Source organism: Ochotona princeps, chromosome 7 (assembly GCF_030435755.1).
Source record: "Ochotona princeps isolate mOchPri1 chromosome 7, mOchPri1.hap1, whole genome shotgun sequence".
Lineage (NCBI taxonomy): Eukaryota > Metazoa > Chordata > Mammalia > Lagomorpha > Ochotonidae > Ochotona > Ochotona princeps.
In genome coordinates this window covers 43,343,292-43,358,521 of record NC_080838.1, presented here as the reverse complement: position 1 = coordinate 43,358,521, position 15,230 = coordinate 43,343,292, and the positions used below count along the sequence as shown (strand labels likewise).

General features: G+C 40.3%; 1 protein-coding gene across 1 annotated transcript in view; it reads left to right on the top strand.

The window, feature by feature from the left end:
• Nucleotides 1-15,230, top strand: part of ARHGEF38 (Rho guanine nucleotide exchange factor 38) — a 102,157-nt gene that overhangs the window by 32,151 nt on the left and 54,776 nt on the right. The window contains exon 3 of the mRNA XM_058666979.1: nt 14,831-14,954. Coding sequence (XP_058522962.1) covers nt 14,831-14,954 — 124 coding nt within the window. The remainder of the gene's footprint in view (nt 1-14,830; nt 14,955-15,230) is intronic.

The window sequence follows — 15,230 nt, the reverse complement described above, 5'->3', positions numbered from 1 at the left end:
TGGACATCTGGGGAGCGAACCATTGAATGTGAATCCTCTCACTCAACCTCTGTGTCTATCTCCCATGAAGATTGTTTTAAATTAAAAAGAGAGAAAGCAATATAACATGCATACTTGCACTCATACATACACTTCCTGTGTACCTTCGCTCTTTCTCTTGCTATACTTCGAATATCAGAAGTCCTTCCAGACTGTAAGACGAACTCAAAGTCAAGCCAAAGAAACCCCTCTTTCCACTTCTTTACCAAAAAGATTATGGAGTGTAGAAATCCAAGCTAGGCTGCTGATATAAAAATACATGGTGCCCAGAAAGCAGACCATAACCAGGAATTTTGATCACCATATTTTATTAAATTTAGAAACAATAAAAGCAATTTCTGCTATCCATAATTGAGCAATGACTCAAATGCAGTATACTTCAATTTCTGCTTCTGTTTTGTACTAACTTTTTTGAATCCAGCATGCTGGCTTTAAGAGATTTCACTCTTGCTAGAAATCTGCTTAAATATTGATACAGATATTCTTCAATCCTTCAAAAATATAGGTTTTTATCTATATGACCACGTTAGCAATCCTTGTTTTTCTTGTTGGTGGGGTGGTGCTGGTGTCTTTTTAACTAAAAGTTGTTTTTATCTCTGGGTGGAATCCCAGCTTTTGTTATATAATTGGGTTATCACTCCTCTAAAATAAAGTCAGGTGCTTGAAGTCAAATTAGAAAAGTAAAAAACAAAACAGCCCGGTGTGACATCACACTGGTTAAAGTCCTCACCTTGCACACACCGGGATCCCAGATTGCCGGTTCGCTTCCCATCCAGCTCCCTGCTTGTGGCCTGGGAGAGCAGTGGATGACGGCCCAAGGCCTTGGGACCCTGCACCTGTGTGGGAGACCGGGAAGAGCTCCTGGCTCCTGGCTTCAGATTAGCTCAGCTCCAGCTGTTTCTTTAAACACACACACACACACACACACAAAACCATAGCAAAAAAAATCTTAAGGAAGGAAGGTACCTTTCCAAAATGTTTGAATAAGATACAAGTCAAAGAAGTTTGTAGTTTTGAAATGTTAACTTTAAAATGAAAGTCACATTGAGCAAGTGATGTGGTTGATCACAAATTGCATGGATATAAAATATTTGCCTCCTTCTCTAGTACCTTTACTTATGTGGCCATTTCCCTCAAGAGACACATTTTTGTCTTATCATCCAGGAAGACACACGGTTTATTGACAGATTGGATTCAGATTTAGTTGGGTATGAAAGTGATACATCAATATTCTACTATGTGAAACTTTGGTTTTATGGGAACATGATTTTTTTACTTGTTCAGAAAACCTCAAATAAAAAAAATGAGAGCTTTTGTAAAAAAATACATAATCCTTATATTATCATTTTCTGATGGAAACTTCTTATTGCGTTTATAAGCACTGTGTACGATCTGTTTCATGGCAGCTTCAGTTTTTTTCTAACTTAGTCCAGATCAGAACCTGCTGGGCCAGGTGAGAAGATAAATGAGTGCACTTCCAGTTCAGTGCAGAGCTTGGGATGTCTAGAATAGAAAAAGTGATGTGAAATGTAGATCTCTTTTAATATCCAGGCATGTTATTCTTCAGCTTGGCTAAGATATTACATTCATTCACATTCTCAGAACTGAGATGCAGAAACCATTATTTTAATTTGCTTTTATTTGTGAAGAAGGAGCCACACACTCAGTGACTGATTATGGTGATGATGGTATTAACCTTTCAGATGAATTGCAGTGATATGGGGGCGCTTTACTCAGGCATGTCTTTTGAGGGCCATAAATTCAGCTCCAAAGAACATTGCCAGGCCCAAAAGGAAACACACGGTAGGGAAATTCATGTTTTGTTAACAAGTCTTTAGTCAGGACACTTTAGACACAGGGTCAGTGGTCACACGAGTTTACTAATTAATTAATTTTAGGTTATTGGGAGTATATGAAGACATGATATCTATTGCTTGTCATCCCCTCACTATGAACCCCTACCTGGAGATGCCACCTTTCTCATAATAACTACAAAAAGCTAACTTGTAATGCAAAGCCATAATTGGTAAATGCAGACAGTATGTGCAGTTAGAGTTCAAAGGAGGGGCAGATCATTGCCAGGCAGATTAATGGGGCAATATTTCATAGGGAATGTGATATTCTAATTGAATATGCAAATTACAAGATTAAATGTCTGTCATGCGCTGACTGCATGCAATGCCAGCTGCTGATTTCTGAAGGGAAGTAAAACTAAGAAAAAACGTCTTAGTCTTGAAGAGTTTATAATCTGGCCATGAAAATGACCCATAAACAGACAAAAACAGAAATAGTCATTTGAAGGCAAAGGTAGAAGTGATCATGATGTAAGGCAGTTCATGATTAGTATGCTAATTAGTTACACAGCAAATAATTGCTTAGGGCATCAGAAGAAGCAGGCACTCACTTCCTGATCTGTTGGCAATGCCTCTGTCTCTTAGGACTCCACATAACCTTGGATCCTGCTCTATGCTCACACCTCCCCATACCTCGCTTCTCTGGTTTCTCCTTTGCTGGTTGATACTCCCTCAAAACAGTAAATGTAGGGCTTTTGCTGTGTTGGGGATCCAATCTTGTTTTGTAGCTTTCAATCCCATCGCTATGCTGCTGGCTTGCAAAGTGTCTTCCTCTGCCTAGATTTTCCCCTGAAATCCTGTTTTGCTGATCCAATTCCTCACCCAATCTCTACGTGATGGCACACAAGGCCTGCCAAATGTAACGTGTTGAAAACTGAGATCCTCATCTTCCCTTTGAAACTTGCTTCCTGCAATGGGTTGAATGTATGCCCCAAAATTCATGTGTCGGAAACCTAATCCTCATGCAAGTATTGGGAGGTAGGCCTTAATAAGAAGTGAATGGATCAAAGGTGATCTTGTGGGATTGGGCTAGTTTTCATGGCAATGGGTTTGTTATAAAAGCCAATTTAGCACTCACCTGAAAGTGCTCACTTGCACTTCTGCCTTCTGTCAAGGGATCACCTAACAAGAAGGTCCTGGTCAGATGTGAATTCTTCAACACTGAGCTTGGTGGAACTCTAAGAAACAAATCTCCTGACTTACTGAGTTTGGGATATTGTTTTACAATAGCACAAAATGGACTGAATCTCTACCCTTACAATCTATCTCATCTCAGTAAATGGTAGGTGTACTCCTCCAGTTGCTCAGGCCAAAAACGAAACAAGATCAAAACTGAAAGTCTGGAGTCATCCTAAGCATTTATCTTCCTCTTACAACCTATAATGGGTCTGTCAGCAAACCCCACTGCCTCTAGAATGTATCCAGAATTGGAACATATCTCAGCAGCTCTATTCCACTTTGGTTCAAGAGCCTTCAATAATCAGCTAAATTCCTAGAATTGCCTGATGACCATCTCTCTTCCTAAATCAAGTGGCTGTCTAAATCAAGCAGCTGGAGGTAGTGTATCAAAGTACTAGTCAGATCACGGTAGTCTTCATAAAATCCTCCAGTGGCATCCCACCTGATTCTCGTCAAAAACCTACCATTCTTAAGATAACTGATGACATCCCATGGTCTCTTTCTGATCATCAGTTCTTACATTAACTTATGAAAGTTTTAAGTATCCCTACTTAAACCATGGCACACGGGGTTAAGTAAATCACTCAAAACCACAGTTGGAATGTGACAGGACTTTGAAACCTAGCAGCCATGTAGTTGGCATTGCGGGATGGTGGGTTAGATCACTGCCTGCAGTACTGCATCCCATACAAGTGTCGGTACTTCCAATCCAACTCCATGCTTATTCACCTGGGAAAGCAGTGAAAGATGGCCCACGTGTTTGACCAAGATGAAATTCCAGTCTCCTGGGTTCATCTTGACCCAACCATCGCCATTGTGGCCATATGCGAAGTGAGATGGAAGGTCTCAGTCTCTCCATTTCTGTAACTATACCTTTCAAAGAAATAAAACCAAATCTTTTTTTTTTTTAAGTAGCAGGCCCTATAGACTGTGAGATCAAACACAATGTTCTTCAGGGCAGTGAAACCCACATAAGATTTAACTTGATAAACATTGACTTTTCTCCCTAGGTATCTTTCTCCTTTTTCATTTAAAAAAGTTGTTAGAAATGTATTCAAAAGGTGGTGTTGCAGAGAGATAGAGAGACACAGTGAGGTCTTCCATCTGCTAGTTCAGTGTCCAAATGGCTTCAAAGGTTAGGACTGGGCCAGGTCAAATCCAGGCCTCCCATGTGGGTACAGTGACACAGGTACTTGGGCCATGATCTACTGCTTTCCCAGGTGCATTATGTTTTTGTTTTTTTTTTTAAGATTTATTTATTTTATTACAAAGTCAGATATACAGAGAGGAGAGACAGAGAGGAAGATCTTCCGTCCAATGATTCACTCCCCAAGTGAGCCAAAATGGCCGGTGCTGTGCTGATCCGAAGCCAGGAACCAGGAACCTCTTCCAGGTCTCCCACGCGGGTGCAGTGTCCCAATGCATTGGGCCGTCCTCGACTGCTTTCCCAGGCCACAAGCAGGGAGCTGGATGGGAAGTGGAGTTGCCGGGATTAGAACCGGCGCCCATATGGGATCCTGGGGCGTTCAAGGCAAGGACTTTAGCCGCTAGGCGATGCTGCCGGGCCCTCCCAGGTGCATTATGAAGGAGTTGGATCAGAAGTGGGTCTCCTAGTGGTATCCCTATGGGATGCCAGCATCGCAGGTAGTTGTGCAACTCACTAAGTCTCCATTGTAGCCCCTTGTTTTTATGTTTTATTCAGCATGGATAAATACTAAAGGCTAGTGAGGTTGAGATGGATCCAGCATGGGAACTGTCCCCTGGAATGTATTGTCTTGTAGTCTTGAGAGCCAGACATGCAGATGAATACTTCCACAATATTGTGACTAAGTATCATGTTGGAAGTACTTGCTGGTTACTACGGCAGCAGAGTATGAGCCTTGCCTGAGTGAATGCTGGATGAGCAAAGTTAGCCTATCAATGCAGAGAGTTAACCTAATATAGGAGTTATGTTCTAGAAAATCTGAATAAGACATGCCTACGTTTGACCTTGGTTCAGAGACATAATTCCATCTATTACATTCTCAGAGCTTTGTTTCTTTCATTGAAGAAATACATGTTACAGCATTTTATAAGGGACAAATGGAATAAAATATATTGGAAAGTCTAACATAATTCTTGGCACAGAGACACTCAATAAGTAGCCATTGTTACAGCCAAAACACCAAACAAGCATGACTTGTGATGTAATCAAAGCTGTGTATTTGCTCCTTCCACTCTTCCAAAGGCACACAGTAAGGAATTCTATCCCGCTTCTGGATGAACGCACTGGCAACCCCATGAATTTTGTCTCAAACTTACACGTCTTAAACCTTAAGTAGCAAACAGAATCGCAACTCAAAATTTATTGTCTCAGATACAAATCTAGACTCTCATCTGGGCATCAGTGTCCTGTTTCCCTGGACACTTGCAGTGGGCAAGAGGGAGCTGAGCCTGCTTTCTCCCTGCTTCTCCCTTGGAGCAGCCCACCAGGTGGTTTCTGATGGCAAAGGGCAGGAGAGGAGAGAGAAGGGAGCAGAAAGATTTACTTGCACTGGTACTGTCATAGACTTGCTGCTCATTCTTTGGCCCTTCCAAAGGTACCATAAAATGTGACTCCATTTCCTGGCTTTTTTTCCTGATACGTCCATGATGTTGGTGGTGATATGAATTTTTTTTCTCTTGAAGATGACGTGATCCAGGTTGCTTGTCCTTTTCAGTTGGTGACTTGCAACTCTTTCCTTATACCCTTGTTGTCCCAGGCTGTCACTACATATAAGTGTTCTGTCCCCCAATCCTATAGGCAGAATCAGAGATGAGCTTACCCCAGCCCACATAATCAATTACAGGTCCACATGATTCATTCATGTATCTCTTGTTCTCAAACTTGCAGGAATTCTCATTCTGTTCAACTTAGACATAACTTTCCTTTTGCCATAGCCTCCTGTAGGTTTTTAGGCAAGGGTGTGACGTAGGAAGTTTTGAAGCCACTCATTGGAATTTCCTTTGCAAATTCTGCATATGGAAAGCCATCTCATATTCTGCCTGGTATTTTGGTAAGTAAGGGATGAAAATGCACAAGAGATGTGCTACTGTAGCTTTTTATTGCATATTTTCTATTATGACTAGAGACAACCAGAGAATGGATGCACTACAGGGACTAGAATGGTGTGTGTTATGAGACCAAACAGTGCCTGGGGTGCCAGATTGCAGGAGAAAAAGCAGGTTAGGCATGCTGAGTCAAGTCTTGCAGAGCATCATGTCAAGAATATGGAAAGCAATGAGAAATTCCCAGCTGTTTGCTTTTTAATCTAGGTAGGGGCAATATGAAGTAGTAGCACAGATGAAATTTTCAAATGACTAAGAACTGAGAAACTCCAGAATTAATGACACAAATGAACTTCTCTTTTATAAATTTTGTCTCTGGTTCCTGTCTGATCCCAGGCTGCCATCTCACACCTGCCCTCGTCTTTCTTATGTATTCTTTCTTCATGTGCCATTTGAAGCAAATGTTCCTTTTTTCCTCTCATTTAAACTCTTAATGACTTTTGTAATGTAACACAATGCTTTTTAGTAATTTGAATTCTCTCCTAGTCTTTGGCTGCATTACCAAAAATTAATGCTTTGCAATTCTGACACAGGTGAGGAAAAATAGGTAAATGTTGAGCCAAGTCATTCCTAACATTAGAAAGTCCTTTCAGATGTCCAATGTGAAGGATTTAGTTTTTCCATTGAGAAACTTGAGCATTATTATAAGCTGTGATTGAGTCTGTAAGCAGGAGGAAGAAACAACAAACGTACCTATGTGCATATGCACATACAAACATTCATAGAATGAGTACTCAAGTGATCAAGCCACAAAAATACTGACCTCATTCACTGTATCAGCTGAATTATAATTCACTGTACCCTGACTTATTATTTCTTCCCTAGCTTGTATATAATGCATACATGTTTTTTAATTCCGCTGATTATTCCAGCTTTCAAATTAGTTTCTCTTATCTTTTTAAGGATCTATTTTACTTGAAAGTCAGTTATGAAGAGAGAGGAAACACACACACACAGAGTGAGTGAGAGAGAGAGAGAGAGAGAGTGAGCCTTTCATTCTGGTTTACTCCCCATATAGCCACAATGGCCAGAGCTGGGCCAGTCCAAAGTTGAGGTCCAGGAGCTTCTTCTGGGACTCCCAGATGGATACAGGAGCCCAAGACTGGATCATCCTCTGCTGCTTTCCAAGGAACATTAGCAGATAATTGGATCAAAAGTGAGGCAGCTAGAACTTGAAATAGTGCCTGGATGGGAGGCTAGCACTACAGTTATTGAATTAACATACTATGCCACCATGCTGATCCCATTATCTCTTGACAATATTACTGAACAGTTGATTCTATAGTTTTTAAAAATTTTTCTGAAAGGGTCACAAACTGTACTGGACATTTGGTTCATAACAGTGATTCCTAAAAGTACTATTTATCACTTTTCATATAAATTCAAATAGGAAAGAGTGATGAACATCAAATTACTACTTTCCTAACTGTTCCTGTGTTTGGGAAGCTAGATCAAGTTAGAAAGAAACTTTTGGTGCAAGATCTACCTTTCATATAAGGTCATCAGCATGGGCACTTACTCTCCAACTAGCAGTTCAAAACCTTGAGATGAGCATCTTCACTCAGGCACGTCTCTGCTTTTACCACAGTCTCTCTTTTTTTTTTTTTTTAAAGATTTATTATTATTGCAAAGTCGGATATACAGAGAAGGAGAGACAGAGAGGAAGATCTTCCATCCGATGATTCACTCCCCAAGTGAGCCGCAACGGGCCGGTGCTGCGCCGATCCGATGCCGGGAACCAGGAACCTCTTCCAGGTCTCCCACGCGGGTGCAGTGTCCCAAGGCTTTGGGCCGTCCTCGACTGCTTTCCCAGGCCACAAGCAGGGAGCTGGATGAGAAGTGGAGCTGCCGGGATTAGAACCGGCGCCCATATGGGATCCCGGGGCTTTCAAGGCGAGGACTTTTAGCCGCTAGGCCACGCCGCCGGGCCCACCACAGTCTCTTTTAATTTTCTTTACATCCGTTGGTTCAGCCCTTCTCTTTGCCCATGTTGAGGTGTGCATTCCAGAAGCACACACCCTTCTTTCTGTAAAAAGACTGACACTGCACTAATTCTTAAGTCTGACCACATAAATGTCTTCTGGGCTAAGATGTTTCTGGGAAAGCAGATAGCCTAATCATTTTGGTTGCAAGATTAGTTAATGATGCTAACTGTGATGTTGATTCAACTTGTAGCTTGATTCAGTTACCCAGTTTAGAGTCCAGTTTCATAGTGGGGATATTTCACACATACAAATCAACAGTTTAGGGAAACCTGATGAAATAATGGCCAGTTTACTCTGAAAAGCTTTGTGGTCTCAAAGCCAACTGCCTGAGTAACTGGCGCTGTAATTAGGCAATTAGCCTAGCCCAGCAGTTGGTAGGGCTCCTTGCCAACATCCTCTTTCCTCTTGCTGTAACTGCTATCTCACAAACATTCGCACTCTCAGCTTTCTCACTAAAAATAAACCAAGACCTAGTTGTTCCTGCACAGTGTTCCCACTGTGTCTCTGTTTCTTTTATATATATATATTTTTTTTTTTAATTTCCCTCTCTCTCTTCCACTTTCCCTTTGTATATATTTTGGGTTTTGATAACTTCAGCATCAATCATGAGGTGATCAAAATCTGGAAATACATCCATATCCCAAACTAATGTTATGTGTGGAGCTGCCTTCCAGCATGGAGAGAAGGAATCATAACCCTGTTAGATCTCATCAGATCAGCAACACAGTGGCTTTACCTGCTGCACTGTGACGCTGGCCCCGACTCTCCTTCCTGATGACTTGTAGAACCCTCTGAGTGCTTTGAAGAAAGGGAAGAAATGGACCTGCTTTGAAACCTGGGTTTATGCTTAAATACCAAATGGAAACAGTGACGTATTTCCTAGAAATAGCTTTTAGAGGAACACTTGGTTGGTGGTCAGCATCATGGCCCTCAAACACCAAGTTGTTGATTTTCTGCTTTCTTCTGTAATTGTTGTGTATATGCCATGGACATGGATCTGGAACTTTCAAGTTGTGGGATTTTAGTCATCAAATTAAGAGAGTAGAAATCTCTTTCAATTTGAGGCCAGGATAGTTATGTCCAATTGTGGAATTTAAAGTCAGTGGTGGTTAGAAGAAAAATACTGTTTATAATTTGCCAGCACTTGTTAAAATTTTAAACATATTAGTCATTTTTACTCTGAAAGTATAGAAGTTTTCGTGAAGAAACAATCATGAATAGGAATGGAGATTTAGCCAGGAGAGTTATTACTACTAATGGAAAGCACGAGCTACCTGAATGTCAGATATTTTATAACTGATTAAGATGGCTGAAGTATTTCCACATAATGTTGGCAGTAGAAATAGTGCAACTGAGGAAAAGCAATGACATAAAAAGATGCTAACATTACCATGTTTTGTTTTGTTTTTAATTAAGTGGGCATTGCAGTGTAGCAGATGAAGCTATTTCTTGGGATACTTGTATCATAGAGTGCCTGGGTTCCAGTCCCACTTCCATTCCTGATCCCAGTTTCTTGCTGAGGAGCACCTCGGGAAGCAGCAGGTGATGGATCAACTACTTTGGTCCCTGGCACCCATGTGTGTGATCCCAGTTGAGTTCTTCTCATCCTAGCCAAGGCCAACCCCTGCTGAAGTGGGCACTTGGGAAATGAACAAGTCAGCCACAACAAATACCTGCCTCTGATTTTTTTTTTTTAATTTGCTTGTCTACTTCTTTTTGACATCTACTTCTACATGTGTTTGTAGACCGAGTTTTTCATGACAAGCATCAAGGTCTGGTTATGTTCTCAGAGACTGGCTTTGAGCTGAATTGCCTTCCTGTTTCTCAAATAAAAATAGCAAATGAGCATTTTCTCTTTTTTTTTTAAGGTTTATTTTATTTTTATTGGAAAGTCAGATATACAGAGAGGAGGAGAGACAGAGAGGAAGATCTTCTGTCCGATGATTCACTCCCCAAGTGACTGCAACAGCCAGAGCTGCCCTGATCCAAAGCCAGGAACCAGGAACTTCCCCCAGGTCTCCCACGCGGGTTCAGGGTCCCAATGCATTGGGCCGTCCTCAACTGCTTTCCCAGGCCACAAGCAGGGAGCTGGATGGGAAGTGGAGCTGCCGGGATTAGAACCAGTGCTCATATGGGATCTCTGTGTGTTCAAGGCGAGGACTTTAGCCATTAGGCCATGCTGCCAGGCCTGCAAATGAGCATTTTCCAAGTGCAAAGTTAGAGGGAGCCTTGGCCTCTGCCAGCAAATTTGCTAGATATATACCAATGACCAAGATAAACACAATTGTTAGCGCTTGTAGACAAAATTAAATAGAAGATTATAAAATATCTAACTGAAATATTTTGAATAACCAAATTAGGCTTCAATTGTTTTTCTTCTTCATACCAGTTTGAATCTTTGCAGACCTTTTATTAACAGCCCAGAACAATGATTACAAATTTATTTTAAACTCCCCGTAAGTGGATCGTTTGAATTGCAGAGATCCAGTAGAGTTGAAATTGGCAACTTTGAGCTGGGAATGCACCTTCCCAGCACTGTAGCGGACATGTGGGGCATTCAGATTGTAGCCAGATATGCTACAGGAAGACACAGCTTCAACATAGATATATTCCTGACAGTATGGCTGCTGTAATAATTATGAATTATATCTTAAATATGTAAATATGACAGTCACGATATCTGATATTACATCCCTTATATACACATATACATGTGTCTATATTTACATAGTCACATTTCTATACATATATATATGAAGGCTTCAATAGAAGAATGTTGGAGGAAGAGGCCAATTCCAATAAAGAAACAGAAAACATTTCTATTAAGGATGTATAAATTCAGTTAAAATTAAAAGAATATTAGCCCTTTTGAATTATAAAACATAAATACAATTAAAACTAACTTAAATAAAAGATAACTTCTTGACTTATATAATAAGGATATATTGCCTTGGTGCGCCTAATTTCATCTGATCTTGGAAGCTAAGCAGTGTCGGGCCTGGTTAGTATCTGAATGGGAAAACAGTGTATACTTAGCACTAAATCTTTTTTCAAAGTTAATGTTAATCTATTTAAAATACAATTTAACTTAGGCTCTTAAAGCCTATTTCTAGGAAATTACATATACTTGAGTGTCTACAGATACACACACATGCATAGATACGTAAGCTTCCTTGATTTTATATCAGGAATCATAAAATCAACTATCAATTTTCAAAGCCTGCTTGGGTCAGGCATTTGCTCCTTGGCATAGCAATGACTGGATGTGAATTGCTTTCCTGATCCACAGAATCCCTAGGGGGCTGCAGTTGCACATTTGAATCCAAGCCAATTGATGCTCTAATCCTTTCTGTCCTTCAGGTTGAAATGGAACTAAAACTTTTTTCTTATTTAATATTTTTAGCATTGATCGAAGAGTATAGATAGAACGCAGAATTACATCCTTGCTAAAAGGATTTGTCACCTTAATTAGATATGCAGGTACTATCCATGGGAACTGGATGATGTAAGTAGTAATGTGGTGAAAAACTCAGGAACAAGTCAAAAAATCTAAACAGAGATAGCAAAGTACTTTTAGTATTAGTATTTTCCAATAATGGGCTAAAGCAGGGTAATAAGTAGTCAGTTTCTACTTCTAGCTGTCCCCTGAGTTTTTTGCATCTAAGGTTGGTCATAGCTCCTCTCTTTGTTTGATATTGATGCCTTTGTCTTCAAACTGGCTCATATTTCTCAGAGAAGTTGACAGTGACAGTTGAAGTAATAAATATGAAAAACTTCTATTTCCTTAGAAGAAAATTTCCAACTAAGAATAATAAGGAGTGTACTATGTACATTGCATTTGATCTTTTAACTCATGTAGCAAGTAAATTAGGGGATGAAACTTCACACTTTGGAACAAATTCACCTCAAAAAGTGATTGGACTGCAGGCCAGTATGTGGCACAGCAGAATAAGCCACCACCTCAGACAACAGCAACCCGTTTTGAGACCTGGCAGCTGCTCTCCTGATCTAACTCCCTGATAATGCACCAGGAAAAGCAGGGGAAGATGGATTGCATTTTTGGGCTCCTGTCACACATGGGAGATGGAGGGAGTGCCAAGCTCCTGGCTTCAGCCTAGCATAGCCTTAGTGATTGTGGCCATTTGAGGACTCAACGAGCAGATTGAAAAATATCTTTCTGTCACTGTGCTTTTGAATAAGTAAATCTATAAGAAAATGATTTGACTAAATACACAAGAAATATATTTGTAAATGATTCCATCTAAAATTTATTCATACACAACTTTAATAAGACATATCTGGGGCCTGGTGTGGTGGCCTAGCGGCTAAAGTCCTTGCCTTGAACATGCCGGGATCCCAAATAGGTGCCAGTTCTAATTCCGGCAGCTCCACTTCCCATCCTGCTCTCTGCTTGTGGCCTGGGAAAGCAGTCGAGGACTGCCCAATGCTTTGGGACCCTGAACCCGCCTGGGAGACCTGGGGGAAGTTCCTGGTTCCTGGCTTCAGATCAGCGCAGCCCCTGTCATTGCAGTCATCAGACATAAGATCTTCCTCTCTGTCTCTCCTCCTTTCTGTATATCTGACTTTCCAATAAAAATAAATAAATCTTTTTTTTTCAAAAAAGATATATCTTGTATAATGAAAACAAATATCAACACATAAGGCAATTCTTTAAGTAATAACATTACTGACTCAGATTCATGACTTTCTAGCCACTGATAACTGAAGAGGTATCATTGAGCATTTCATGACTTGCTTATAACTTTATCATAAATAGATGATAAATATCAAAAGAACCATGTGCCTTTTACATATTTTGTACAATGTTAAATATACTTACTAATATAGAATTTGAAAGTCCTGAATGTCTTTCTCTAGGTTTTAGGTGAAAGAGCCTGTTCATTTTTAAAAGATTATCTATTTGAAAGGGGGAGAGAGAGTTGGGAGGGGGGAAAGAGAGAGTTTTCATCTTCTGAATTGCTCCCCAAATGGCCACCTCAGTCAGATCTAGGGTGGCTTGTAACCAGCAGCCAGGAAAATCCATTCCAGTGCCCCACATGGGTGACAGGGACCCAGGACTTGCATCAACATCTTCTGCCTTCCCAGACTCATTAGCAGGGAGTTGTATCAGAAATAGGGTGGTGTAGAACTAGCACCAGCCCTCTGATGTGGGATGCCAGAGTCCCAGGCCGTGACCTAACTTGCTGTGCCACAATGCCACCTCTGTTGGTGCCTATTCAAGTGAGTGCTTCATGAGGGAACATTTTTGAAACACTGGATTAAAGATTCCAGCAGTCAGAGTAATCACAGTGTAACATGTAATATGGAGATGGAAATTTCATAATACCTAAAAATTGGTTTGTTAAAAAAATCGGTATATTAAATCACTACCTATGATCATATGGATTTGATTATAAATGATGCTGGAAATTATCTTAAAGACAAGACAGAGAAGTGAAAAATTTTCTAAGATAGTTGAAAAAATATGTCAAGCAAGACCAGTTGTGAAAGAAATGACTGACATTTTAAAATGTCTGTCACATTTTAAAATGACCCACATTTTAAAATTGTATAATATGAAGTCAAGCCTCCATATTCAAGGATAAAATATCCTTAGCAAAATCTTTGTGTCTGTTAAATAGACCAACAGATGGGCCAATACCTAAATGTATGGGACACAAAACTGAGTTGGCTGCTTCCATTCTCCTCTGCAAATATACCTAATACACTTAAAACTTCCATGGTTTGTTTTTGGCTATTTAACTGTTGTGAATGTACAAGAGGTATAAAGATTATGTTGTGAATCAATGGCACCTGCTCACCTTCCCGCCCATTGCTCAGTGCAGCCCTTGCCACTGGGGATGTGCCCTTGCTAGCATTGTTGGATTATGTAAGGGGATCTAACTTAGACTGAAAGGAAAATTTTTAAATAAGATCTTAATTCAGAGCACTTATCACACTCTGTTCAGGTTGCTTGGATAGCTGGCTCTGGTTCCAGTAGCTTCGTACGCCCTCAGACAGAGTCTGGCTTTTTGTAATTCTAGGTACATAAGAGGCTCTCAGTTTGTGATCAAATCAAAGCGAATGGATTAATAAATTATTACAAGTACCATTTATGGAAAATCTAAGAATGATCATATTGGTTTTTCAGACTATGACAAAATTACAAAAAATGATAAACTGCTAATTAGGAAAATTTGAATGGTTTCATTCATATTTCTTCCAAAGAAACAATGCAAGAACCAATCCAGTATGGCATGTTTAGAACATTTGCAGTTTAAAAGCAAATTAGGAAGTAGTCCCTTGCCTAGGGTAAGTGATGGCTTTATACAGCTCTATATGCTGTGAAATATTCAATCATACACTCTAGCACATATCTTCATACAGGCAATGAATACAAAAATAATTAGGCTCACGTTTTCTTCCCACTCTGCTTCTTACAGAAATAGACATACACTCAGCTGAAAACGTATTCTAAATAAAGAAAAAGAGGTCAGCATCGCCATTTCAATTTCCCTGATGAAAAGCAACACATGTATTCTAGCAATTCTGTATGAGAATGCTTATGGAAATGGTTGATGGAGATGGTACGGGCCGGCCTGGCCAATGCTGACCGTTGTGCAGGAGCATACAGCGTGGACACAGCTTCTCTGTTGATCAACTGCTGCTCTGTTTCTGTGTCTTCAGATCGATAGGCTGGATGTGGACAGCTTGTTTAGCAACATCGAGTCTGTGCATCAGGTATCAGCCACGCTGCTGTCTTTGCTGGAGGAGGCTACGACAGACGTGGAACCAGCCATGCAAGTGATCGGTATGTTTATTCTCTTCTCAAGCTCTACCATAGAACAGGAGATAATATTTTTATTGTCTCCCAGTGCTTTGATTTTCTGTTTTTAACTCAACAGGCTTCCCAGGAGATACATAAATGCTAAACTCATCTTCAGCTCATTGTAATTACACAAACTGTACCTATTTTCAAATGGGTTTATATCTATTTGCCAAGGCCTCTGTGGCACCACGCACACCATTTGCTTTTTATTTTATGATCTACAATCCCTTTGCCTTCCAGATGTCCTTTTATTTTGCA